General features: G+C 38.4%; 1 protein-coding gene, 1 long non-coding RNA gene and 1 pseudogene across 13 annotated transcripts in view; 2 read left to right on the top strand and 1 right to left on the bottom strand.

Moving 5' to 3' along the window:
• The window catches only part of CD46 (CD46 molecule), a 46101-nt gene extending 36717 nt beyond the window's left edge, over window positions 1-9384 (bottom strand). For 4 of the 11 annotated variants that reach the window (XM_039870264.1, XM_039870266.1, XM_039870263.1 and 1 more), the window contains exon 1: window positions 9133-9384. In XM_039870264.1, coding sequence (XP_039726198.1) covers window positions 9133-9253 — 121 coding nt within the window. In that variant the 5' untranslated portion in view covers window positions 9254-9384. Of the gene's footprint in view, window positions 1-9044; window positions 9068-9132 lie in introns of those variants that run through there. The other 7 variants (XM_039870267.1, XM_039870268.1, XM_039870265.1 and 4 more) reach the window with 4 other exon arrangements.
• Window positions 7102-7544, top strand: LOC120608475 (60S ribosomal protein L31-like; annotated as a pseudogene).
• A 16-nt stretch (window positions 9385-9400) lies between the features above and the next one.
• Window positions 9401-26548, top strand: LOC120608476 (uncharacterized). 2 transcript variants are annotated; one of them, XR_005654401.1, is made up of 3 exons: window positions 9401-9556; window positions 11462-13319; window positions 22731-26548. It is a non-coding gene; the product is annotated as an uncharacterized LOC120608476 (long non-coding RNA). The 2 variants fall into 2 exon arrangements; XR_005654400.1 differs by lacking the exon at window positions 22731-26548 and having other exon boundaries at window positions 9403-9556; window positions 11462-16748.
• Window positions 26549-27045: the final 497 nt, after the last annotated feature.

Genomic DNA, 27045 nt, shown 5'->3' with positions numbered 1-27045 from the left:
AAGCTCTTGGAGGCCAGGGATCATATGCCTTCCTTTTCTACTATACTCTATACTCAGAGAGTGTTCAAGGAATGTTATGACAGGAAGTGATTACTACAGAAATATTGTGGATTTCACAGATCAAAATAAATATAAACCAAAGTATTTCAAAATATGACTTCATTTCATATTAGTGAAATGAGCATTTTATAAGTGACTAGACATCATTTAAAATCAAATTTTACTACTTTGAATAGACTTACACGAAAAGAAATATGCTTTCTTGACATTATTTTAAATACACAGTTGATTGTTAAACAATGCAGGAGTTTGGTTCACCATATATAACTTTTGAGTTCCCCAAAAGTTAAGTAGAGTCTTCCCTCTGTATCCATGGGGGGACGGTTCCAAGACTCCTCAAGGACACAAAAATGCATGGATGCTCATAACTTATATAAAGCAGTGTAGAACAATACACACAGTAGGCCTTCTGCATTGTCAGATTCCCAACTACAGATGGAAAATACTGTTGGTTGTGTCTACAGATGTGAAACTCAGGACATGGGCAGAAAGTAATTTATACAAAAAAAAAAAAATACACATAAGCAAACAGGGTAGTTCAAATTCGTGTTGTTCAAGGATCAACTGTAATTTAATCTTCCTTCACTGATCAATGGATCACGCATGACTTTAGAAGTTAAGTTCCTTGAGACAGCTGTTTGGGCTGCCTATCCAATATATCCCTACTATGTTGCTATACTTTTAGAATCTTTACTTCTCATTTTTTGGAGGGGGTTGTTTCTCTCCTTAGAATAGTGTCATTTCTACTTAAAGCAGTTCCTCTTCTTTTTAATTACCTGTGGCCTTAAAGACCTAACAAATCTGTTAGAACTATTATGTAAAATAATGCGATGGAGACACATCAAGTGAAGTCCTAAAGGGCTAAAAGAATGCAGAGGCCTCTCCTATAAGGTTAAGAACCTAAGAAGAAAGGAGATAGGTTTATTATTTTGATCCCTGAGGTACCTTACTGTCTTACTCCCTGGATTGGTCTTATGTCAGGTTGAGAGACTGGTCAAAAGAACTCTAAAACAAGTGAAATTTTACTTATTTCATATCATATTCTAAATTCTGAAATTCTCTCTATATACAGTCTTACATTTCATTTCTACCGTGACCTGAAATCCACCTACTGGCAAAATGTTTACAACATTTCCACTATGCTGACCTTGATATCTGAATGTTCCTCAATCAACTGCCCAAAACAAAACAAAACAAAAGCAAAAAGCCAACCAAAATCTCTAGGAATTAAAAGCATTATTTAAAAAGGAAGATTAGTATAGAGGTGAGTTTTATTAATAACATTACATTTATATTACCTTTATTGAATACCCTGAACCAGACAGTCTCACTTTCAACAGGGAAACAAACACGGGCTAGAAATGCTATATATTTCCGTTTAGATACAAATGGATAGCAACCTTCTAGAATTTCCTGGAACCACCAAGAAAGAAATTAAGTAACAGCAAATCCGTGATTAAATGACTGAAGTATCCTTTGTTTTATGCGTTCCATCTCGGTAACTATCTTGAAAGTGCATGAAGAAGAGAGAATTCCTAATATGACTTTCATATGTAGTGCTCTGTAAGGAAATAGAAATGTCAACTGGATGGTTTAATCTATTCAAAAAATATGAAGCATTTCTTCCCAGTAACATGCACTGTGAAAGACATGCTTTCACCACGTGCAGAGTTTAAAATTTGGTTTGGCAACCAGTTGATTTACAAGGTTTATATACTATAATAATTGAGTCTAATATCATACCTTTAATAAGCAAATTTCTTCTCTTGCTCAGAACACTGAATTTTTTCCTATAGTGATGTTCAAACTAAACATTCCCAGATCCAGAAAAACACTACCTTGATTTAGTTTTTTAGATAGTTTACAATATAATTATTATTAGGGCACAAAACTACATTTTAACAATAGATGACATTATGGAATATGATAGGCTGTTTCAGAAAACTCCGCAATGTTCCAGGCGTTTCAGGAACGTGAAATAGTTTTCTGCTATGAATCAACAGAACTGTTCACCTTCTCTGCACTTGCCAAAATTGTGTAGGCACATGTACTTGCTTACAAAAACCTAAATCACTTTCTGACATGAGTCCACACACCCCTGTCCAGACTGATGCCTTCAGAAAAATCACGGTCTCTGACCAAAACTAGAACCTCGATAAAGGCTGACCATCCTGCTCCTTCTTCCACTGTCCACACAACGTAATTTTAAACTTTCTTTGCTTCCCAAAATGCACTCAGTTTTATTTCTCACTTCCTCATTTCTAGGCCTACAAAATTCATTTAAATGACTTTTGAAGTCATTGAATGGTCTCCTTTTTCCATGAATCCTAACACTTTCTTCCTCAGTAATTTTAGTTACCCCGTCTACAACATCTGAGCTATTGATCACTCTCAAACTTTGCTCCTTTCTGCCTGAAGAGCTCTCTCTCTCTTTGGTTTTCAGGACAGTATCACCACCTGGGGTTTCAGCTTGTCCTCTGGCTGCTCTTCCATCTCTGCCTGAGTGGATGATGCGATGTCCCTAATGAGTCTTTCCAGGAACTCTTATTTCACTCTGAAGATCCCCTGGGTGGGTAGGTATACTCCTTGACTTCACCACCTGTGAGAAGAGCTGCTTCCCAAGTTCCTCTCCATCGCAGACCTCTAGCTGGGGTGCCAAGAAAGTATACTCAATTGCTACCCCACATGGCTCCCCTTGGAAAGTGTCACGTTATCTTGAATTACATAATAAAGCCAGAGAGTGTGCTCTTTTGATTCTTCACGCTCACACATACCCAGCACACTAGTTTCCACAACTAAAATGCCTGTTCCATCCCTGTGGTTCAGTCGTTTACTTCTAATCAGAGCCAGTATTTCTTATCTGCAGTGTGGTAAGAGTTTCTGAATAGGTCTTCTCACCTACCTTGCCCACCATTTATTCATTTTCCACATAACTACCATAGTAATATTGATATGACAGTGACCACGGACCCTTCTAGTTACTTTTCAATGGTTCCCCAATGCCTGCAAGATAATGTCTAAGGCTTCTTAACATGGCTAACAGACTTTTAAGATGTCACTATCAGAATCCTCCTCTCTCTTGCACACTATTCTCAAGCCATATTCAATTCCTTAATTAAATTACTTTATCCCTGTAGGCCTCTATGCATCGCTTCACTTCAGTTTTGGCCAGAGACCCTGCCATTCTTCCCATGCACTCATCTTTCAGTTTCATCTTAGATGACAATTCTCCCTTGAGGCTCTTGACAACTCTCACTGAAAATATTGGGTTGATGTCATCATGATACCCCAAATTTACTTATTTCATAGAACTTTTCATATTGTAATTGTTTGTTTATTATTTATACTCCCTATGAGACTCTCATCTTCTCGAGAACCATATCCTACTCATCACTACATCTCTAGTTCCTAGTGTCAGAGCTGAATGGGGACTGTTATCAGTTTTATATACTCTTTAGATCAAATTTCAAATTCTTTACTATTTAGCCAACTGGTTCTGGAGATCTTTGCAAATCATATTTTTTTCCTACAATTTTTAAGCCTGTATTAAAATTTTTTTCATTAGTTTATAGACATTTCCCTTTATCAGAGTTTAAATTTCTTTCATGTCAAAATATCTATGCTTAGTTTATTACGCACCCATTCTTCATAACTGCTATTTTAACATTATCAAAGGTGGACTGAAGGCCAGCTCAGTTTTGGTAGAAACAGCATGGTTCCAAAAGGAATAGGTCTGAAGGCCATTACAGTTTCAGTGGAACTGCCTGGTTTCAAGAGTCAGGCCAAAGTGCGAAGCACGTCCCTGCAGACTAAACAAGGCCTTAACCAGAAAGGGAAGAAGCCTTAAATTAGATCTGGAGGAAACTCCTTTAAGTAAGGCTGACTTCTCATGGTTCAGTGATAGTTCTTATTTAGAAGGCGAATGTTGTGCAGGTATGCAATATCAGCACCCTTTGATGTAACTGAAGCAGCGCCGTTGACTTTGGCTACTATGGCCTAACGAGCTCAGAGGGGACTGCACCGTAGCCAAGGGCAAACTGCTGACATTCATACTCGTAGATAGGCTTTCCGAGTAGTTCATGATTTTGGAATGTTGTGGAAACAAGATGGCTTCCTTACTTCCAGCTGAAATAAAATTTAAAATGGCCCGTATGTTTAGGAATTACTGGATGTTATACTTTTACATGCTGCTTTAGCTATTATTAAGATCCTAGGGCATCCTAAACTTGACTCTCTGGAAGCTTAAGGGAAATCACCTTGCTGACATTTCCACAAGGAACGCTATCTGTAAAGGAGCCAACAGCAGTAGAACCACTGGCATGGCCCAAAGAGATATTCCACCAAATGATAACTGAGAAAAACTGGCTAGAGAAGCCCAATGATTTCCTTTTCTGAGCAAGACTGGAAATACAACAATTGTTGGTTTGATAAAAAGAGAAAGCTCTGGTTCGGGCCACAAAACCTAGTCCTACCGGAGACTCTAAAATTCCCATTTCTGACTACTGTACATGCATTAAACCATTGGTTCACGTACAAAATGATAGCATTTATGAATCAACACTGGTGGGGAAATATTAGGAAGGCCAGAAAAAGTGCCTATACCTCACCTGTCCAAAGTACAACCCAGGAAAGTCTGCCTATCCCCACTACTCTTGGACATTTTAAGTTGCCTAAAGGACCATTTGTGGTCTAGCAAATGGATTTCATACAGCTTCCCTATCTCCTCCCTCTTCTGTGGCTAAAGCCCTTTTGGAGAAGATTATCCTCACCTAGAGAAACCCTCTAGAATCCACAAGGATTGGGGAACCCATTTTTCCAGTCAGGTTAAGGTTAGGGTTAGGGTTAGGGTTTGTGCTATATGGCCTGTTCTATAACACTTTCCCTGTGCTGACCACCCTCAATCCCCAGATTTAGTTGAATACACAAATGGCATTAAGACAGTTCACAAAAACTGCAGAGACTATCTAAATGCCTTGGCCAAAAGCAATGCTGTTGGCCCTTCTAAATCTTAGACCCATCTCCTTTGGAACTCATGAAATCTTGGCCTCTGAGAAAGTCAGAGGGCGACCAGTGCACCTGGCCCTTGCCTCTTCCGATCCATAGATGATAAACGGAGGTAAATACTTCAATATTGTAAAGGCCTAAGCTTTTTTATCAAAATTAGTCATGTGCTGGTAGAGTAATCTTATCAGTGCACTCCAGGGAGATGAAGATCTTAAGCAACACACTTTGCAACCTGGACACTACACCTATTGGAAAAGACGCCTCTGGAAAGACTCTCTCTTCAACCTTGTTAGAAAGGCCCCTGTCAGATCCTGCTGACCAACCCTTGGGCCACCAAACTACAGGCAAGAAACTCTCGGATTCTCGTGACACATCTAAAGAAAGTACCTAACCTCGACAAGACCCACACACTACCTGGTGATCTGAAGGTGAAGATTTCCCAAAACTGAAGCAGAGGACATCTGATGAGACTGCTTTCCCAAGATGTTCAGACCAGGCCAATTAGAAGATTTAAAATTCACAAGAGTCTCTGTTTCGTTTAGACTTTTAACTGCTTCTGAATTCTTATACAATTCATAGTCTCCCAATTTGCAACCTCAGGCTGTATTAGTGATAAGACATTTTGTTCCAAACAGTCTCTTTTGAGATAACAATACTGTTTAATTGCTTCATGTTTTATTCCTGTATTGTGTCTCCCCAAACCTCTTGTTTAATTCTTTCAGTTCTGTGTATGACTTTGCCGGATTCACTATTCTAAGATTCAGACTTGAGATGGGAAATTCTTGCAAGGTCTACCCTTTACCCGTCTTGTTACTCAAATGTGATCACAATAGGTTTCCAATCTATATGCTTTCCTCCGACGTGGAACATGACACTCAGGAGAGAACCTTCCTGGCATCAAGGAACCAAAGGCCACCGAATCCAGAAAACCTGTCTCTTGATCAGCAATGAATCTAGAGAAAACCCTTCATCAAAAAGGGGACATGTGAAAATCAATAAACGGAAACCTCATTTAAAATGGAGTCAAGAGGCTAGAAGAACCCTCATACATTGTCACTCAACACATACCAATGATTCCAACAGTTAGAGACCTATTATACATCTCCGACAGGAAGTGATACTATTTTGCTTTATAAACAGGAGGAAGAAAAGATTCTTCCTTGCCCAATAACAGCTTGGCTAAGGGGAGACTGCCACAAACCAGCCAACGAAGATCACTATACTTTGAAATTTCAGTTCTCTCCGATGGACTCTTCTTTACAACAGATCCTCCCAAGACTATAAAAGAGGAGTTCCTCTCCTTTCTTTCTCTGGACCTGCTCTTGGTTTACTTTTGGACCCATGTCCAAATGCAATTCTTCGTTGTTCCCAAATAAACCCATTTTGCTGGAGAAATATCTGGTTGTCTATTTGTTTAACAAATCAGATAAAAAGCCTTCCTCCTGGAAGCAGGGGGAATTTTTTCTTGAGCTCTAAAAGCCAGTTGAGTATTCTATTTAACTTCCTGGTACTTAATACTTATATAAGAATGTTATATTGAGGTAAAAAAATTGAGCATTTGGAACCACAAGTGTGAAAAGACACAAATTCTCTGCATTCTAGTGGGGAGAGAACAGAAAACATAGTTTTGAAAAGTAAATACAAGAAGAGATGATTTGAACTGAATTGTGTGTGTGTGTGTGTCTGTCTGTCTGTCTACCTTAGGTAGGGTGGCCCCTCTGAGGGGTAGCATCATGACAGAGTTTGAAGGGTAAGAAGGAGCCAGTAATGCAAGAGGCAGGAGGATAATGTTCCCGGACTGGGGAAAGTGCAGGTGCTGAAGCCCCAGAGTGGCTTGGGCTGTCTGCTGAGCAGAAATATTCCCTTCCACCAGTGATTTGTTAAATGCTGTCAGAGAATCATGCTCCTTCCCTCCAGATCACTTCTCATATGTTATGAGTTATAACATATTAACATTATGGTTTGGTTACTGTCTGCCAATCCCAATAAATTTCAGCAAATATTTACTGATTGTGTTTCCCACGTGGTCCTAGCAGAATGGCTCCCGCAAAGAAGGATGGTGAGAATAAGGGCCGTTCTGTCATCAGCAAGGTAGCGACCAGAGAATACAGCATCAACATTCACAAGCGCATCCATGAAGTAAGTTTCAAGAAGCGTGCACCTTGGGCCCCCAAAGAAATCCGGAAATTCGCCATGCTGGAGATGTGGACTCTGGCTCAACCGCACTGACACTAAGCTCAACAAAGCCATTTGAGCCAAAAGGATAAGGAATGTCTCATACTGTATTCGAGTGCGGTGGTCCAGAAATCGTAATAAGGATGAAGATTCACCAAACAACTCTATATGCTGGTTACTTATGTGCCTGTCACCACTTTCAAAAATTTAGTTAATGCAGATGAGAACTAACTACTGATTGTCAAATAAAGATATAAAACTGCCAAAAAAAATTTACTGATTGCCTACTATGTGTCTGACACAGGGGATCTAAGAGCAAAACATAGTCTCTGCTTATGTTCATGTGTGCATGTGTGCAGACAAACATTGAAATAAGAATCATGAAAATAAGAATGACTTGTTATTGCTCCCTAGTGTATCCTCAGGACCAGCACAGGACCTGACACATACAAGGCATACATTTACTGAATGAATTCTGCTAAGGACAGAATGCAGCATATAAACTGTATATGTATAGGATACTAAAAATGGCTTGGGTATAGAAACACACATGCATATAGAGACAGCTGGAAATATATCAAAGTATTAAAAATGGTTGTCCTTTATGTATATTTTATACAATAAGATTTTTTTTTTTAGCATATAAACACATTCCATTCGATGAAACATAAACTTAGTGAATAAGCTTTCAGCTTTAGTTTATTAGCTGTAGGGGAAAACCATATTAACATTACTGATAGTTCATTTTTTAGGATAATCATTTCTTAGTAGGTTTGGCTATCAATGCTTTTTAGGTTACTTAGGATATCCCCCCCAAACTCAGCCTAATGGAAAAGAAAAGAAAAAAGGCCAAAAAGCCATTCATTAACTGAATAGGATACTGCATATACGCGATGGGCACAAGAAGACTCCATGGCAAAAAAAAAAAGGGGGCTGGGGAGAGGGCCCACGGCCATGCCACCCTAAACAAGCCCGATCTGGTCTGATCTCGGAAGCTAAGCAGGGTCTGCCAGTTAGTACTTGGATGGAAGACCACCTAAGAATACCAGGTGCTGTAGGCATAGAAAAAAAAAGGGATTGTAAAATGACAAAATCCTTGCAATCTGTGAGGTCAACCAAGGGTTACCTCACCAAGAAAAAAAGGGGGCGGGGTTAGGGCAAGTCAGAAAATAATACTGTATGAATTCAGGCAACAAGGAGCCAGTTGTTAACTTTAGGTATAAAAGCACTGCGCATCCTTCCAAAACTCTTTAAATTCAGGCACCCGGAACCTGCTCTCACCCAAGGACTATACTCACAACAAGAGTTCCCCAACCTCGAAACAAAGCAAGCGGAGTTTCCATGCCCCACACTCCGCGCCGCTGGCCTAGCCACTTCCGTAAAGAACACACCCGGTAACGCCCAACCCACAAACACCCGACTCACCACCGCATCCCCCCGCGGAGAGAATAACAGCGCAAACCCTCCCCACGGATACAGCATGGGCCTTAGCAACATCTCACGCACCTGAGCACTCAAGAACAAGCCCTCACCTTGAGCCCGGGGTCCGCGCGCCTCAGCACGATTGGCTCAGTCCCAAGACACCTGCAAGCTTTTGCTAGGGACACACCTTAACCCTGGGCAAACACGATCTGCGGCTAGCGCCTCCGCACGGCTCAGTGCGGACCACAAAGCAACCCTCACTGCGGGCACTACAAGGTCCCCAACGCCCTCGACCTGCACACAGCAGACCCAGGGGAGATCTCTGACTACGCATTCACCCCACCTCCGCATCCCCCGAGTCGACCCAGCCTCGCGCCTCCTACCTGACCCAAGTAAATCAGCCCCCCGCCCTGGGCTCCGGTCGGCCTGCTCCAGTTCGCCGCCAGAGTGCAAACGCTCTCAAGCCCCTACCGGAGGATGTCGGTAACAGGATAACTAGAGTCATCAAAAAGATCCCAACGAAGCGGCAAGAATGAAAAAGGTTCTTGTGGCAGCGGGGAGGTGTCGTTCGCGTCCCGTAAGAAGCCGTCATTTTCCGGGATATCAGCGGGACACTTGAGGGCTAGCGAGCAATAACCTTCTAGAGTGCGGTTACCAGACCCTGCACACACCAGTCACCAAGTGACAAATAAGGAACCGCTGGTGGGCATGGCTTGGGCCACGCCCGAAACGGAAGTGACGCAAGGAAGAGGGGCCGGGCTGGGCTAATCGGCGGGCTGCAAGGCTAGGCTTCGGAGCCCGTTTGGTGCATTAAGCCTCGAGGGACCGGGTCGTGGCCCTGACTGAAGACTCGCTCTGACTCAGCCCGCGCAGGCGTGGCGTCCCTGTTCTCTTGGTATGTACCTACCCGGAAGCACCTGGGCGGTTTGCGGGAAAAGGCTGGTTCACTACCGCGTTCGTTAACAGAGTTACCAGCTCACTCAGGATGGGTGGAGAGGAAGCCAGAGCTGGCGGGGTCCTTATTGCTCCTTTTCCGGTACGTTGGATTGAAGAATAAAGCGCATCGACCTGAAAATAGAAACCCAGAATTCAGACAGTGGATTGCCCTGGAGCCAACACCCCTCAGAGCTCCACTTTTTGTCCTGGGGCCTCCAGACTGTCAAGGTTACCAGGGCCCTCGCTCAATATTTGGCATTAATTAGGCACAGTTAGGGACGGTATTTGAGATTTCCGTGGTTAAAAAAAAGTATGCAACCGAATCCTCTCAAGGACTGCTAGATTTCAAAGTCACAAAGATGGTTTGGTCACTGCACTCCCAACCCCTAATGTTAATGACTGGGCCTCCAACTCACTTGAGAAGCCCCCTGGGAAGGTAAATTATTAAACGACACCTGGCCATAAGCATATGGATCCCTTGCCCTCGAGCAACTAAATGTTTTATTGAACATACGTGCTTGAAAAAGGTAAGGACAAGGGTGTATTAGTGCCTAATTCCTGGAAATAGTGAATGCCATTATTGTTGGGATGGGTAGGATTTAATAATGCAGAGAACTTTTCTGGTGAAACAGTCAGTGCTAGGAAGTTATGAATGAGGAAGATTTATTTGTAGAGTTGTGAGTAAGCCTGTATGACTAATAAAAAGCATTAAAGGAGCAAACAAAAAGTTGACATTTTCTTCCTATTAGTTGCACAGAATAGAAAAGGCAACCAATGAATAAACATTGGGGGACCAGTGCCCACAAACTTTTAGTTTTAACATAACTTTTTCATGTTTTGAAGTTTTTAAATGGATATAACTGTTAAACCTAGAATTCCATTTAGAGTTCATCCTAGAGATCATCAGAGCTGTGAGCAAAGATGTATAATTTTGGAAAAAAATATAAGCCCTTAAGTGTCTAGCAAAAGTATAAGGAATTTTTGCTAGGTGGCTTTATGGGATGAAATTCTATGCAGAAAGCAATGTGAAAAAAACATATCAATGTGAGAAATTATGCTATATTCATAAGTGGAAAAGGACTCCATATCAGTATGTGCTGTTTGGTATTCCTTTTATAAAACAAAAGTAGTTTATTGATACACATAAAAAGAAATTAGTTGAAAATTACCAAAATGAACTAATAGTTGATAGGATTATACATATTTCAATTTTTTTGTGTGCTTTTCAGTTTTCTGTATTGACCCAAGTTACATTTGGAATCAGGTAAAGAAAAAAAATTTAATAACCCAACTTAAATAACATCTGTTTTGTTCATAGAATGGTGGAAATAGAATTTGTATCACACAGAGTTAAGGAATGAGAGGATGGTGAGGAAATGGAAGCTCCTTATAAACCTCAAAGGCATCTTCTGTAATTACAAAGCTTTATATATATTTAAACAGTTCTACATCTGAGATGTACTAAAGACTTTCTGGGTTCAATAAACCATGGAATTTGCTCTTTCTCCCAGACCAACACGTGTTTGGATTTTCGGCAGAGGATATGACACTAGGTGTGGAGGTGATGTATAAAATAAACATCTTAGAATCTTGGATTATTAAATCCAGACACTCTATAATGACACTTACTTGAAGGTATAATTAAGGAGACAGCGAACAGGAAACTCAATGAAGGTGAACTATCATTTCTGTTCATTATTACAGTTGTAAAAGGGTGATATAACAGAAGGGTGCTGTGGCTCAGTGTTGGCACTTATTTGGAAAACAGGGAATCTATCGTTCTGTACAGCCATCTCTATGCAATATTATACATAAATTATATCTCAATAAAGCTGGAAAAAAACCCTTTTCCATCTATTTCTAGGTGTTAAGAAACAACCAAAGCAGTAGAGAATTTTTATGAATTTTTTTGAGCCAAACTGACAACTGCCATGAAGCAAAATCTCAATGGATGGAGAAAAACTCTGGAGAATGACAGTTTTGCAGCTGCTTTTTTTCTTTTTTTTTAATACATTAAAATTAAGGAGGAGATGTAAGGAGGGTTTCATGAAATCTATGGGTGGCAAGTAACGCTCAGAGAAAGCAAAGAAGAAAACTCTGGGATTGGATAAAAAGCAAAATGGAGAGACACATACTTCTTTTACATTGGTGAGTACAGGATAGTGAGTAACATTTAGGGCACACAGAGATGGTAATCTGGTAACAAGATAACAATGAGGAGTTCTGTGGTCTCTGTGCTCTGGTGCTGCAGTTGTACCCTGAGGGGTCTTGAAAAGGGATTATTATGACATTCCAAGGGTATGTTATCATAGATGCAAAAAGACAGTAGATAGGCTTGCTTAAGATAAAGATTGACTTTGTCAAGGAAATTACAGGCTTGGGATGTGACTACCTGCCATGCATGATCTGCTTTTAGTCAGGAACTTTTATATTCAGACCATCCTATGTGGTTACTTATGGTCTTTGAGTTTGTAAGGCATGTCATGCAGGCCTCCCCTGAGCTTGTCAGGTTTACTATATGGTCCTTATTTTGAACACATAGGCTTGGAAGTAAGTTGTTGATGTTGTTGTTACTGTTGTTGTTATTGTTTTCTCATGAGAAAATTTAAAAGGGGAAAAATATGGGTAGTGTTTGGTTTTCTAGGTATAGGTTCTAGATTATATTCAATGATTGAGGTTTTATTGGACTTCCTTCCAGTCAGTGAAATTTCTATACCCGGGGTTCATTAAGCTATTCTTAATATAACTGAAGATTTTCATGTTGATTTCTTTAACTTATTTTGAGTTGACCCAACTGAGGCTCTATTTGATATGTTCAGAACTTTGTTCCCTATTTTTCTGGACGAGCTCCATGAGGCAGGGGTAGAGTTTTCTTAATAGGCTCAGTTCTAGGCCTATAGTATGTGCATAATAATACATATTAAATACTGAATGAAATAAATGGGTGTTGCTGTCAAGAGATTTAACATGCCTTTGTCCATTCTCCATAAGCATGGATTTACCAAATGTTGAGAGAATTCTGAAAGATTTTGATTATAATAATTGTAGACACTAAGACCAAAGCTAGATTTGTCTCTAAAAGGAATGAGTTTCAACTGTCTGCACAGAAAACCTTCCTAAAGGTCAGGTGTTGCAAGCTGACCTGTGAAGTGGAGGTAATGTCTGTCTCTTAGACTTGAGAACATTTTAGTGACTGAGGTCAAAGGGAAAGTATTGACAGTGAATTTCCTAAGGTCCTGACAGGAATAGAACTGGAGAGAGTCAAGGCTTTGAGTGAAGTAGGAGAGTAAACACTAGTGGTTCCTCCAACTTTCCCTAAAGATGTTGTCAAACTGCCAAAAGAAAATGAGGAGAGAATGGAGAATATGCATGTTTGTAGAGCAGGTTTTGAGCGGTGTGGTAGATCTCCTTTAAGGCTTTATGAATGGCAGTAGGATGGCAGTAAGTCTGTGTGGATGTCATTAAACAGACATCAACTTCTTTAAAATACAACAATTTTAGATGATTCTTTGCCCTCTAAATTAGGATATTTACATTATGCTTTCCTGAGGTGAGGGTAGCAGTCTGAATGGACCTGCGAATGCTCTCAGAAAACGCTGTCCGCGGACCTGATGAATTACATATCAAGATTTGTGAAAACCCGAAAGAGAATGGCTAAACAGGATAGCTAAGCCGTCTTTGTGATGTTGGCCCTGGGAACTGTGCCTCCTCTGTTGTACCTGGTAAGCACCCGCCAGCCCATAGCTGTTACCAGCAACAGCGTTACTGTGCTATGCCACAGCCCAAGCAGGCATTCTGACACAAACCAAATAGAAAAAGGAGGGCATTTCTCAGAAGGAATGTATTTTCATTTGGTTTCCTCTTGGCTTTTGGTGACTTTAAAAAGTAAATGTATTACAAAGCATATTCCATAAGTAGATTTGCAAAGAAAAAACTTTTGTTCCTTTCTCATTATAATGCTGCAATCACAATATTTCATTTAAGCTTCATAGTCTTAAACTAACATCTCACAAGTGTACAAAAACGTGAACAAAACGAAGTTAGAATATTAGCACTAGAAATAGCTTTGGACATCAATTGGTCCAGCCCCTACTTTTCAGATGAAAAATGTAAGGCCAGAGGTTAACAGAATTGCTCAATAATACAAAGTTAGGCAATATGGCATTTTATACATAGTATACACACTATTTCCCATAGATAACTGTTGTAATAGAGATAAAGTCTAATGGATTTCTTGCAATTAAAAAATCAGAGGCATCAGATAATTGTTAATTACATTGCTCACTGACAAGTCTGAGAAAAAAAACACAAAATTATTTTTGTGATAGAGAATTTTAATTCTAAGAAAAGCCAATTACTAAGCAATTAATTTATAGTCCTTTAAAAGTTTGTTCTTCAGTAACTCAAGAAATAAAAGATTTTATTTGGTGACTTGGCTGTGTGTCATTTTCCCATTTTGGAGGGAGATGAGAGAGAATTGGTCCTAGAATTTTTAACTCTCTAAATAATACCGTTACCATGTATCTGTGATATAAGTTGCAAATTTTTTCTCCTAGTTTGTCAGTTGATTTGACTTACAGTTTTTTTTTCCTATCTCGCATGATTTTAAATTGAAATTCAGCTTGGTGTCCAGCTCTCTGTATTTATCAAGGTAAAATGTGACAGAATACATTCTAAAAGCAACTGTTAAAACCAAAGTTACATGGAAGTTAGCAGTAGTCATATACAAATCTATTCTTAAATATCCAGAAAGATTCTAATAATTTTTAGAGATCATTAGCGTGGCCCATAATATCATACCAAATGAATTTTTGATCTATAAGGATATGGACCCCTTAGAGACTCTAGGGCCACTTATTTAGAAAATGTCAATACGTGTTTATTAACTTGATACATTCTTAAATGTCATGCTTTCTTTATTAATTTAGTGTATTCTGAATCCATACAAAAATGAGGTAGTTACTATTATGATAACAATTGTCCTCTTTAAATTTTAGTATGATTTTTATACAGAACAAAGTACAAAGTACTTTTGAAATAGAGCTTAGGAAATATCCAAAGCTTATTTTTTTTCCAGATATTTCTCTGAAATAATCTTAACCCATCTTCATTTAATGCCCTTTTAATAAACAGAAATTACTTTTTCTTTTTGAGAAAATGAAAATGAATACAGCATATATTTTACTCCAGTCTGTCCAAAAGAAGTGGATTCTGCACTATAAAATTAAAGGAAGGCATTTAAGAAAAAAAGACATTATGCATATAAAGAAAAATATATAAGAAAGATTAACAGAAAGTGAATTAAAACATTAATGGGTTATCACTGGGTAGTATCATTGTATTTTATACTTTCCTCCTGCGTTTTCCAAATCTTCTTAATGAGCCCATTTCATATTATAAACATTTGATAAAAAATAAAAAAATGACAAACTTGTGAACAGAAATCCTAGACAACAGTTTCTTTCTTTCAGTAGTTGAGACTATTTCTATATCCTAAGTGCAGTCTTTCCCCTGACTAGATAGTGTGTACTTTTAGCACAAGGAAAAAAGGTGATGGAGTGACAATAATCCAAACAGAGGAGAGAAGTTCATTAGGTATTGGGAGCGCTTCAGCATCTCCTAGGGCACATGTTTACAGCTCTGTGAGGTCATTTTAAAGATTTTATGAGTCTTCGATATTGTTCCGTTGAAACGAATTATCTCCTTTCAACGGTCATTTTAATTCAAGGTGTTTTCCAACTTTATAGTACTTTGTCACGGAAGGACCCTGAAATAACAATGTTTTTATTTAGATGACCGCATGGTCAACAACTGAACTACCCAGAATTTATACGCTAATAATCATGGTGCTAGCAATTACACATAAATTACAAGTTCAAAAGAAGTGTTTATTGTCCTCTGTTGTGGTGGCTATGTAGGGCACAGGAAAGTATGGCATAAATTGAGATACAATGTAGATAAGAGAGAGATTAATGATTAACTGACCTTTCCTCATTGCTGCTTTTGTCAAAAGTGTTCTCAGAGTTGAGCAACTAAATAAAGAGAGCCTCATTCCAGAAAATATACAGATCTCTCTTAACACGTAAAATCTTTCCTTGAGCCTCTTTTCTGAACCATAGTTGTGTCAGGGGGAAGTAAACAAAAAATGGTAGTTTGGTGGAAGGTCAGCTTCAGATAGCACATCCTCCTCCCCTCATCACAGTGAAGACTGAAAGAAGGTATTGTAGAGTCTAAGGTATACAAATGCTTCCATGATGAAGCCTCTCTTCTTCTTTGAGGCCATGGACACTGTCCTTCCACCAATGGACAGATCCAGATGAGGCTCATCAGCTCATTTGACACCCCCAGTAATTACTGCCACCGGGTCCCTCATCATTGTTCTCTTTCTAGCTCAGAAGTCTTCCCAGCATCATGTGTCACCTATATCAGCATTGAACATTCTCATGTCCTTCAACACGCATCTGTGTCTTTGGAGCCCACCTCTTTACCTATGTCATCTCTTCTGCCCCTGCACCTTGCTTGGACACACAGGTTTTCAGCTTGGTACAGACTCTGACTCACTCCTTGTCCACCAGATATTGCCACACGTGATTAACCTTCTCCTGTAGAATACACGTGGTCAAAATTCTAATCTTAAAAGGGAAATCTGAGATAAATTCATTAAGGTCTCTCTAGCTTTTTCTTAAAATGTAGCCAACAGTCAATGTACAAAATTCAAGATGTACCTTGATATAAAATAATGTGTCCAAATTCAAGATGTACCTTGATATAAAATAATGTGTATGTATACGCCCATTTGAGACTGATCAAGATGAATGATCATTATCTTTTCAAAAAGTTGATTACCAATTCTGAATTTTAAAAAAGCAATATATATTTCATTTGTTTCCATAAACAATCATGAAAAACAAGCTATAGGACAAAAGCAAAGTGAGTAGAAGCCAGATAATAGGGCTTTGCAAATTCATTTCCATTTTTCTTTATTGAATGACCTGTATCTTGGTTAACTATACATGCCTCTCCCACCCTCTCACCTTTTCCTGTGGCCACTTAGATTGTCCTCTGTTGAATTTAGGATGTCTGACATGTATATCAATATAAAATGCCAGGTTTGGTTTAGGGCACATTGATATGGGAAGAGGTAAAACAGAGAAAAAGGAAATTTACTTTAGAATGTGGTATTTTCAACTCTGCTTTCTAGAGGAGTGGCTTAATCCTTTTCTAGGGTTTTTGGTGCTGTTGTTTCTGAAAATTCCCTGAAGATCTTATAGATAAATTTTAGGACTTCAAGGCATAACCAGACTAAGGAAGGGACAAATGCATTGATCTGTATGATTAAGAAAAATGGACATATTTTGGTTTTGTGTGTCACGCAGTCCCTGGGTCTCTGTGGCTTCCATTCAACACTGATGTTGTAGTGTGCAAGAAACCACAGACAAGAGGTAAATGAAGGGGTGTGGCTGTGTTCCAAAAACTTTATTTACAAAAACAATCACTTTTTAGTTCAGTGATTTCTAATATTCAATTTCATGTTGTGTGCCACTTTGGATTGTAGTGTAATTTCCCATTTCACCCTAAACCTTTAGCAAACAGCTGAATATTTACTACACAACAGCGTGGGGTAGGGCTACTTGAATAGATGAAATGAAGGGATACTATATGGTAACAAGCCCAAGTGGAGAGGACAGAAAGGAGAGAGAAGTCACAGGAAGCCAGGTGAACGACAGAATTCAATGAAAGTCGGAAAGCAGGGGGAGAGGTAAAGTGAAAGTCCCCACGGGATCCTTAAGATGTCTTGTCTATTTAAGAGAAACTGGAGGACTTGGAGGCACACCCAAGTGGGAAATGCTTGAGTTCCATGAGGAACCCAAGTACAGATAAAGAGCTTCCCAAACCAGTAAAAGCTAAAGGAGTTCATCACCACCAAACCAATATTATAAGAAATATTAAAGGGCTTTCTTTAAGAAAAAGAAAGGGGGAGAAAAAACATCAATATGAATTTAAAAATGGCATTAACTATGTACCTATCACTAATCACTTTAAATGTAAATGGTTAAATGCTCCAATGAAAAGACAGAGGGCAGCTGAATGGATAAGAAAACAAAGACCCTTATGAATGCTGTCCATAAAGACCCACTTCAGATCAAAAGACACGGACTGAAAGTAAAAGGATGGGAAAAGATATTTCATGTGAATGGAAACATGAAGAAGCTTGGGTAGCAATACTTACAGCAGACAAAATAGACTTTAAAACAAAGACTATAATAAGAGACAAAGAGGGACATTTTATAATGATAAAGGGATGAATCCAACAAGAGGCTCTAAACCTTCTAAACCTCTATGCACCCAACATAGGGGAACCTAAATATATAAAGCAAATATTGACTGACACAAAGGGAGAGTTCAGCATTAATACGGAGAAGATGTAAGTTCTATTTTCTATGCTGATGATATCCACAGTTAAGAGAGCGGCAGTACTTAAAATCTGACAGAAAAAAAGTATTTAATTACTTTTAAATGTTAATAAAAAACAGTCATGTGTAAATAAGGCCTAACAGTCATCATAAGCAAGGCCCTGTGTTAAGGGAGGTAGGAACTATTATCATGCCCATTTTATAAGGAAAATGAAGTTTAGAGAGATTATGTATCTTTTTCAGGGTCTCAAAGCTAGTAAATGAGTGTGAACACTGGTTTTACAGATTGCAAAGCCCATGGTTTTATGTGATGTTACTCTGCCTCTTTGAGGATTATTTAATAAGCACTTTATTTTACCTAAATAAAATGATAAATAATACAGTATCAGTACCTTTAGATTTCAAGTATGCGTTGGTACTAGAAATTTAAGAATGGACTAACAAAGAGTTAAACTCACTCCACCACTTACTATGACTTCTTTATTACTCACTTTTACCCTCATGGAAAATAGACAGCTGCATCGCTTGAGACAAAGGCAAACTCTGAGTCAGGAGCCTAAGTTTTCACATATTTAGGAAGGGCAAATTCGAGATCCATAAATAAGAGTAGAGGGTGGTATGGCCAGGTGGGATGGGCTTCCGAGGAGAAGTGACTAAGTGGGTAGATGACAATGACCTGAAAGTGGTCTTGGATGATGAGTGCTACATCGGGTGGGAGAGAATAGAGCCCTAGTGAGTATGTGTTGAATGAATAGCTATCCAGTTGGTTAGTGGTGGTTAATGAGGACATCGGGTAATGTAGGGAGGCTTTATGGAGAGTGGTCTTAATAGTTTTGTCACTCTAAGCGCTATACCAATGCAGATTTTAAAACTATCAGACTATGAACAAGAAGGCTGTTCTGTAGAAAAATGGGAATGGATTAGAGGCAGAAGAGTCAAGGATATAAGCAGCCCAACAGTATTGTTCTTCAGATATCAGTGCATGACTTACCTTGTGTAACATTTGGCACAAATTTTTGATATAGTAAGTCCACAGTGAAATATCAAACGTGCAGATAATAGCATTTTTTTCATTAGTGAAATGTCAAGCCAGTGAGGTTAAATCACAGAAAGAACTTGCAAGTCTGTGTGAACTGACAGGGAAGTTTTCACTAAGTGTTAGTATGAACAGAGGCCCTTACAGAAATATCATAATTTTCTTATAGGCTAATAACTGAGAACAGAGTATAAAAGGTGAGATTACATACTGTTCTATAGGATATTGGCTCATTGTACTCAAGTAGCTAAAACAAATTTAATAAAATAGAGGTGAGGGGAAGGTATATGAAAGAAAAGAACAGAAATATTCCAGCTTTGTACTATTCAGTTTTGGATACTGAATTTCAGTGATACAGAATCAGATTCAGAAGTGGGCAAATGAAATTTTCAATGGAATAGCCAAATGGCTTCAAGATTTTGAGTCAGATAATTGGGACTAAAACCCTAACTCTTTAACTTTCTACTGGTATGATTTTATGTAAGTCACTGAATTTCTCTGAACCTCAGAGTCTTCTCTGCTTTGGGATAACGACATTGCTGGGCCTACCTATGTCTCGGAGTTACTTTCAGAACCAAAGAAGACAATAAATGGTAAAGCATTTTGTAAACACATATCTTAGCCATTGCTATTCTTATTATTTATCTTGACTAGTATGCAATTGGAGGTCAAAAATCATTAAATAAAAATTATTTTGCATGTGTATAGATGGTCCTCACTCACAAGGAGCTCATTGTCTGAGGAGAGGGATCATGAGGAGTGTAGTAGGGGCTGAGAAGACAAGAGATAAGTTAATAGAGTGTGGGAAAGCACAATGCTGGGGTAAGGGAGGAAACACAGAGTAATTAGACATTGTGACTCTGGGAAAGCTGAGAATTGAGGTGGCACATGAAGTCATCAGTTGTGTGAGTCTAAAACAAATTTGCTTACCAAGTTCAGTGTTAGTGTATCAAAACACTGAGCATCCTGGAACCCTGAGGTAAGTTTAGGACGAATTAAAGATGGACTATTTAACTTGGTAGAGTTGTGGCAGAATTTTCTGATGGAGAAGAGTAGCAGTTATATCCATCCAAGTCCTTCAGTCATGGACACAACACAGCCCCTGGCAGATATTACTAACTGTCACAACACTGCTTTTGCTGAAAACTGAACACCACCTCAGTCCATTTACTAGATTTATAGTGGGTATTTCCCCTGCTAACATCACTTTCTAGCCACTTCATTCTTACTCCCTTCTCTGAACAAGGCGTACAAAATGAATCTTTTTTTTTTTAAGCTTAAGCAGTTTGAAGATCTACTAAGAAATTAATATAAGACAAAAACGAAAAGAATACACACACAGTTATGATCTCACTTTAAAACACTGCTCAGTGTTGCCGACTGTCACAGTGAAGATGCCATCTCCCCCACATCCACGTTCCAGATCTCTCTTACTCTGCTCTATTTGTTTATCACCTTTATTCCCTTTAATATAATTGAAGTGTCTTGTTTATAGTCTCTCTCCTTCCACCAGAGTGCAAAGTTCATAAAAGACAGGGATTTTTGCCTATCTTCACTGATGGATACATAAAAGCCTTAGAACTCTCCTTGGCACTGAGAGGTGCTCAATAAATCTTTACTACACAAAAAGAGTCTGCTAAACACCACTTAATAAAACCTGGTTAGATTCTGAACTGTCTCCTGTGTCAGAGGTATACTTTAGCCTGCACCCTTCCAGGCCTGGTTTAATCCTGTGTCTCCCAATAGCTGGCCATCTCCTCCTACACTATTCTGTCTGTCTTCTTTGGCTCTGAGATAAACTGGTCTCCTGGCTAGACAACTACGAAGGTCCTCTCCTCTCTTCTATTCTGTGTCTCACATGGCTTCCTTCTTTACTGTGAGGATGTTTATGCCCTCTCCTTCCTGTGAGGAAAGCTTGAGCTCCAGATGAAAACAATCAACCCTCCCTATCTGGCCACACTTACTTAGCTTATCAGCTTCACCACCACATGGGCATATGACTGGATTATTAATTAGCCCAGTTGCTTCTAACAGATGGAACTTCCACATTCTGATTAAACTTACTATCTTATTAGAAATAGTTATGCATTATTTCTAACATAAAAATAAGTGGCATTTTGTTAAAGTAAAACAGGCCAAAAATAAGATTTTAGAAAATGTTTTGAAGTTTTTATAGATTACATACATATAAAAAGTTTTTGGGGGGTTACTTAGATGTTTTGCTTCTTGACCTTTCAGGTTAAAGAAGGCCTTAATCTTTTTCCACATCCCTGGTTGCCATTGATCAGAGAGAGAATGGTTGCACCACGGACTTTGCACTTAGAGAACGCGGAAAAAACAGGAGACAGTTTTTAAGGGACAGAATACATGAAGAAATGGATATGATCTGAGGTAGTTTAGGCGAGATAACCACGTGTAAATCAATAATGTTTATGGAATAGTTATTGAATCTTATTTATGCCCGAGGATGACTAATATGAGGAAATGATCTTAAATTACATGGGTGAAACAAACTAACAGTCAGACTTGGGAATTTGACCATCCAGTTGATTAAGAAGAAATAGGCCAGAGAGATAAGGTATGAACTAGTTCGAAGGGAGAGGATGGGAGGTCATCCTGACTATCTCAAAGAAGAACAAGGACTCATTTGCTCCAGGGCGTTTTAACTGGAGATTGGTACAGAAAAAGAAAATTAGCCCCAACTACTTTAATTCAGCCTTAATTTTTAAAAAGCCTAAAATTAAAAAAAAAATTAGCTCAAAAAATTAATGCAAATGATAGTAGCACTAAGTGATAAACTTTAAGGGGAAAAGATTATTGACACAGGACATTTGCTAATGTATAACATCAAGCTACTTCCATTTTCTTTTTGTAATAAAGGTAATTTGCATTTACATGTCAAGCCAGACATAGAGAACATTAGTTAGGAAAGGTAAAGATTTAACTTCAGTTTAAATCTCTACTAATTATTTTATCATGAGATTGAGTTCCCTAGATTGTAAGAAGTTCTGCTGTGATATTCTGCTTTTAAAACGTTTATATTGGCATCTGTGAAATATCAAAACATTGATCTTTGTAAAGCTTGTTGTAGGAGGCTGCATTTGTTTAAATGCTTGCTTTAGAAAACGATTCACTTAAAGTGATAAACTTTTTCATGGGTATAGAATTTGCTCATCAAACTTACAACATTGGTCTCACTGACTTTGACCTAATTTTTTTTCTAATTAAATCAACTAATACAAAAGCTGCATATACTCTCTTCCCAGTCAAAAAATTTCCTTATTTAGATCTTAATCCTTTTCAGATTTTTGCAAGTTTAAAAAGTAAATGGTGTTTATAAAATATTTTTTAAAAATTTAATGTCCAATGTAGTCTCAATTCTTCCACACTGACAGCCTGTGATGTGTGTACAAGGAGGATACACTAACTTCGAGTGCCTAAAGAAGAAAAAGAGGTAGTAAATGGGCAAGCAATTTTCATCTCTTCTTTCTTCTCGTTACTGATACTCAGCTTTCTCACTTTTGTCTAAATACCATGTGGCTCTTAGGCTGAGGCTCAACTAAAAGTCTCTGTTCATTAGGGACCTAAATTCAGGAGCTGGCAGGAACTCAGAAACCAAATTATTCTAAAGAATTGTGATATCCTGTGAAGGGCAAGACAATCAGAACTTGTACATTTAATAGTCCTACAGACATCATACACCAGTGTCACCTACAGAAGTCACTGACACAGAGCTGGACTCCTTCCTGTGCCCTAGAGCCATCTCTCACAGACAGACCTGTGACATCCCACTTATTCTCATCAGTGAGTCATAAGGAAGAACAGCTCTCCATCTGGGTGAGCGAAGCAGAGAACATCTGCGGAGAACTGGCATCATTCTTGCCACTACTTTTGTAATGGCCAGGAAGAGGTTCACTGAAGCATCATGACCAAATGTTCTGAGAAGAAAAAGAAAAATGAGGGGAGGAGTCTTTGCCAACCTGAAACGCCCAGCTTGTTATTGGATCCTGTTGTCCTTCTGAAATCCGATGATTGTTATTGGGTGGTAGATTTTGTAAATATCAAACATTCCTTAGAAATTACTGTATTTTTGTTATCTTCAACAGACACTGCATACCACTGAGAGTACTAGATCCATACTACCTGAAATGATAACTATGGTCAAAATAATTCCAATGTCAAAAAAATACACGATTGTATTAAAAGTACTTACTTATACACTATTACAAATTCCACTATTGATTGATTTTAAATTTCCTGAAACAACCTTTCCCTGACTTATTGTTTTGAGAAAATAATAGGAGGTAGATGTTAAAAATTAAGAGACAGATTAAAACATGGAAGACCTCAAAGAAGAAACCTCTTTAACATGCGCAAATTAGTCTTTTTATTTCTAAGGAAAAGCTCAAATTCTTACCTCTTTAATCCATCTCCTTTGCTAGTACTTCAAAACTCAGCCCAATAATTCCATTCACCATGGGACATTTTAGTACTTATCTTTAGGGAAACTCAGAGTCATTTTATCCATGTGTACCTCCATCAAGGAAGTTATAAATTCCATGATTAGCAAGAAAGATGTCTTATTGAAATATGCTCTCTCTCCAGCCCTAGCCTAAAGATTTCCAAACATGGGGTGCTCAAAAAGTATGCACTGATTAAAGGAAAGATGGCTTTACCCTGAAGATTCAGAGGAAACAGTTAATTATCTTTACACTTTAAATGTGAAAGGCAGGGGATTCACCAGTATGCCTTAAAATCACTTAGAGTAGGCCACAAATTTTGGAGTAGTTCATCATCATTTTTTATTTATTAAATCTATATTGTTACTGCAAGAAAGTCACGTAACAGTGAGGTAGTTACTGGAACAGCTAAGAACTTTGTCTCTTGATTACTTAAGACATGTGATCAGGGTAGTAACCATTTGTAGCAGAGACTATTGGTATCTCCGGTATCCAGTTTCATTAGTAAGAGAACCCTGTATTTTTAACTGGGCCAATGGCCACCTTCAATAAAGGCTTCATTTCTCAGCTTCCCTTACAGACGGGTGTAGTCATCTGTGTTATGGCAAGACAATTGTAAGTGGAGTGTCTACAAAGTGTCTCTAAAGGAATGGGTGCTGCTTTCTTCCATTCTTCCTCTTTGCTGGCTGAGGTTTGGACTGTGAGATGAGATGGAGTCTCAGATGGAAAAATCCCAGGCTTCTGTGGGTCTTGGAGCCACCCTGTGAGCCCTCGACTGCCCATGGTTCTTAACCTGAGAGAGAAGTAAACCACTATCTTGTTTAAGCTCCTGTTATTTTGTTTTTACTGTCTTTTGCAGCTGAATATAATTTTAACTGATGTATCATCTCGTCCCAAAACAGCGACATTAAGTTGACAAAAACCATGGGGGTATAGTCATGACAGTGATTATTTTTGTAGACACTTTTTTTTGGTCACTTTTATATTTAGGCAGCAATTGAATTTTACTGATTTGTAACTTTTTTATTGGCTATGTTGTAAAATCTTTTCAAGTGTGCCAACAAATGTTTAATCTTCAAAATTTCTGCAAACAGTTGGAGAACCACTAGAATATGGAAAGAAGATAAAAATTTTCCATTGCATGCATATTTCCTTCTGCCTGTCTCCTGTCACACATTTAAAAGTTATCTGAAGAGCACAGGATCATGGGTGTCCTCTGACTTTTGACATTATAAAGGTCATTCTCAACCTGCTTACTATGACTAAGCTAGGGTGTTGGAGTAACAATGTGAAGTAGGTTCCAGCCTATGTATGGCTGATGAAACAGTGAATATTTTTGCAGGTATTATAAGACACTAATATGCTGCAGTAGCAATTACATCGTAAAGTTCCCTGACCTAATTTCTTGCCTCTCAAATTCTTTTATTGGATCCCACTTATTAGCTCCCCTGGGCATTAGATATTTGGGTAGCCATGAAGTTAAACCATTGTCAAAAGACAGCCATGAGATTCCTTTCCCTATGATCAATACATACACTCTGGAGAAGCATGGAGAGCCCATTAAGTAAGGTCAGGGATGGGAGGATTAAGGGCTGGGATAGGGCGCCATTCCTATCTTTTCCTGTTTGTTCAAATTCTTTGAACTATTCTGCAGTAGCGGGAATCTATGGAGACGTTCAATAGACTGCCAATTATTAAAAGTTGCTCACAGATATGATTCTGCAGCAGGCCTCTTTTTATTTAAGAAATCTATATTGAATTTTATAGGATTATAAAGGTTAACATATTTTTATGGTAGACATATTTAGAAGGCATAAGCCACAGATCAGAAATGTCACCATCCATAATTCTGCCACTCATCATAGTTAATATTTTGCTGTGTATCTATCTAGTCTTTTTATCTGAAAATATATATGTACCCAGGTGTCAACTGGGCTCACTTACCTTTAGAAAAAAGAGCTGGTTAAATTGAACATGAGCACAAATTCCACATCTGTTAAGTACGGATTCCCATCCGCCCCCACCACCCATAGTCACCAGCTCACCAACTGTAAGTTCTCAGATTTCTTATGGCTTACTTCCTCATGTTTCTCTCTGTTTCTATGTCTCTATGTCCATATCTGCTGGCTCAGGGTTCTACATACAATATTCAGCTAAAAGCCAAAGAGCCTGTTGGGGATTTCAGTAAAAATTCCACTTGCATCCAAGTATTTTATGACTTTATTATCTTTGTGGAATATTTGGAGGGGGGTCACATTTTGAAGAACACTTCTGGCCATCTTTTTGGCTCCTCTTTTCCTAAGCCTCCATATCTGGAATAATAAATATCTTACACCTATTCATAACAGCATTGGCCTACCTATATAGAATGTCCACTTTTTCTCCAAGTAGTTTCCCAAATGCAGTTTCTTTCCTAAGAGGATGGGTAAAATTTTAATATCTTCAAACCTTCATATATAGCATAGTTTAAAACAAATTTTTAAACTCATATGCACATGGTTTTATAACCTTCTTTGGTAATTATGAGCTATATTGTAAAAAATGTCCTCATTACTATATATTATTCCACGACATCATTTTTTAGTGGCTGTTTGTTATTACTTGAATAGACCATAATCTAACTATTTCCAATTGTTGGAAATTGAGGTAGTTTCATTTTCACTGTTAGGAAAAAAAAAAAAACCACAAAGCACATTCTTGCATACATGAAAAGAAATGAGATAGAAACATCACATGTATGCATATATATAATCATTATTATAGGTTTTAAGAAATACTTTAAATAGTTCATATTAATCAGCTTTTTATGGAAATAGTATTTCGATTATCTAAATAGACCTCTTTTTTCACTTTTTCATAATTATTTTATTTTATTAAATTTATTGGGGTGACATTGCTTAATCAAATTACATAGGTTTCCAGTGTCCAATTCAATAATACATCATATGTATATTGCATTGTGAGTTCACCATCCAAAGTTACCATCTGTCACCATATATTTGACTCCCTTTACCCTTATCTACCTTCCTTTCTCCCCTTTCCCTCTGATAACCACTAAACTGTTGTCCATGTCCATGAGTCTGTCTTGTTTGTTGCTTTTAGTTTTATATCCCACATATGAGCGAAATCATATGGTTCTCAACTTTTTCTGTTTGACTTATTTTGCTTAGCATGATAATCTTAAGATCCATCCATGTTGTCAAAAATGGTAGCATTTCATCTTTTCTTATGGCTGAGTAATATTCCATTGTATATATGTGTTGCAGGAAGTGACACCCAATGGAGGAATTTGGACACTCAGATAACTTTGTTAGAGGAAGGAGAATTTAATGCCGGTGGAGAGGGCTTTCAACAGAACCAAAGCACGATCTCCCCTTGGTTAGATTTCTTACAGCTTATATACCCTTGCAATGTCCATGCAAGGGGCGTGTGATTCCTTTGTTTGAGGTTTCACGTGTGCTTCATGACTTAGGATGGGAGGGGGAGCTTTGGGTGGGGGACTGCAAGCGGGGAGGAATTTCCAGACCACTGGTCTTAC

The sequence above is a fragment of the Pteropus medius genome, unplaced genomic scaffold (genome assembly GCF_902729225.1).
Source record: "Pteropus medius unplaced genomic scaffold, Ma_sr-lr_union100, whole genome shotgun sequence".
Classification (NCBI taxonomy): Eukaryota; Metazoa; Chordata; class Mammalia; order Chiroptera; family Pteropodidae; genus Pteropus; species Pteropus medius.
The sequence above is the reverse complement of the archived record's forward strand: the minus strand, read 5'-3'. Positions and strand labels throughout refer to the sequence as shown.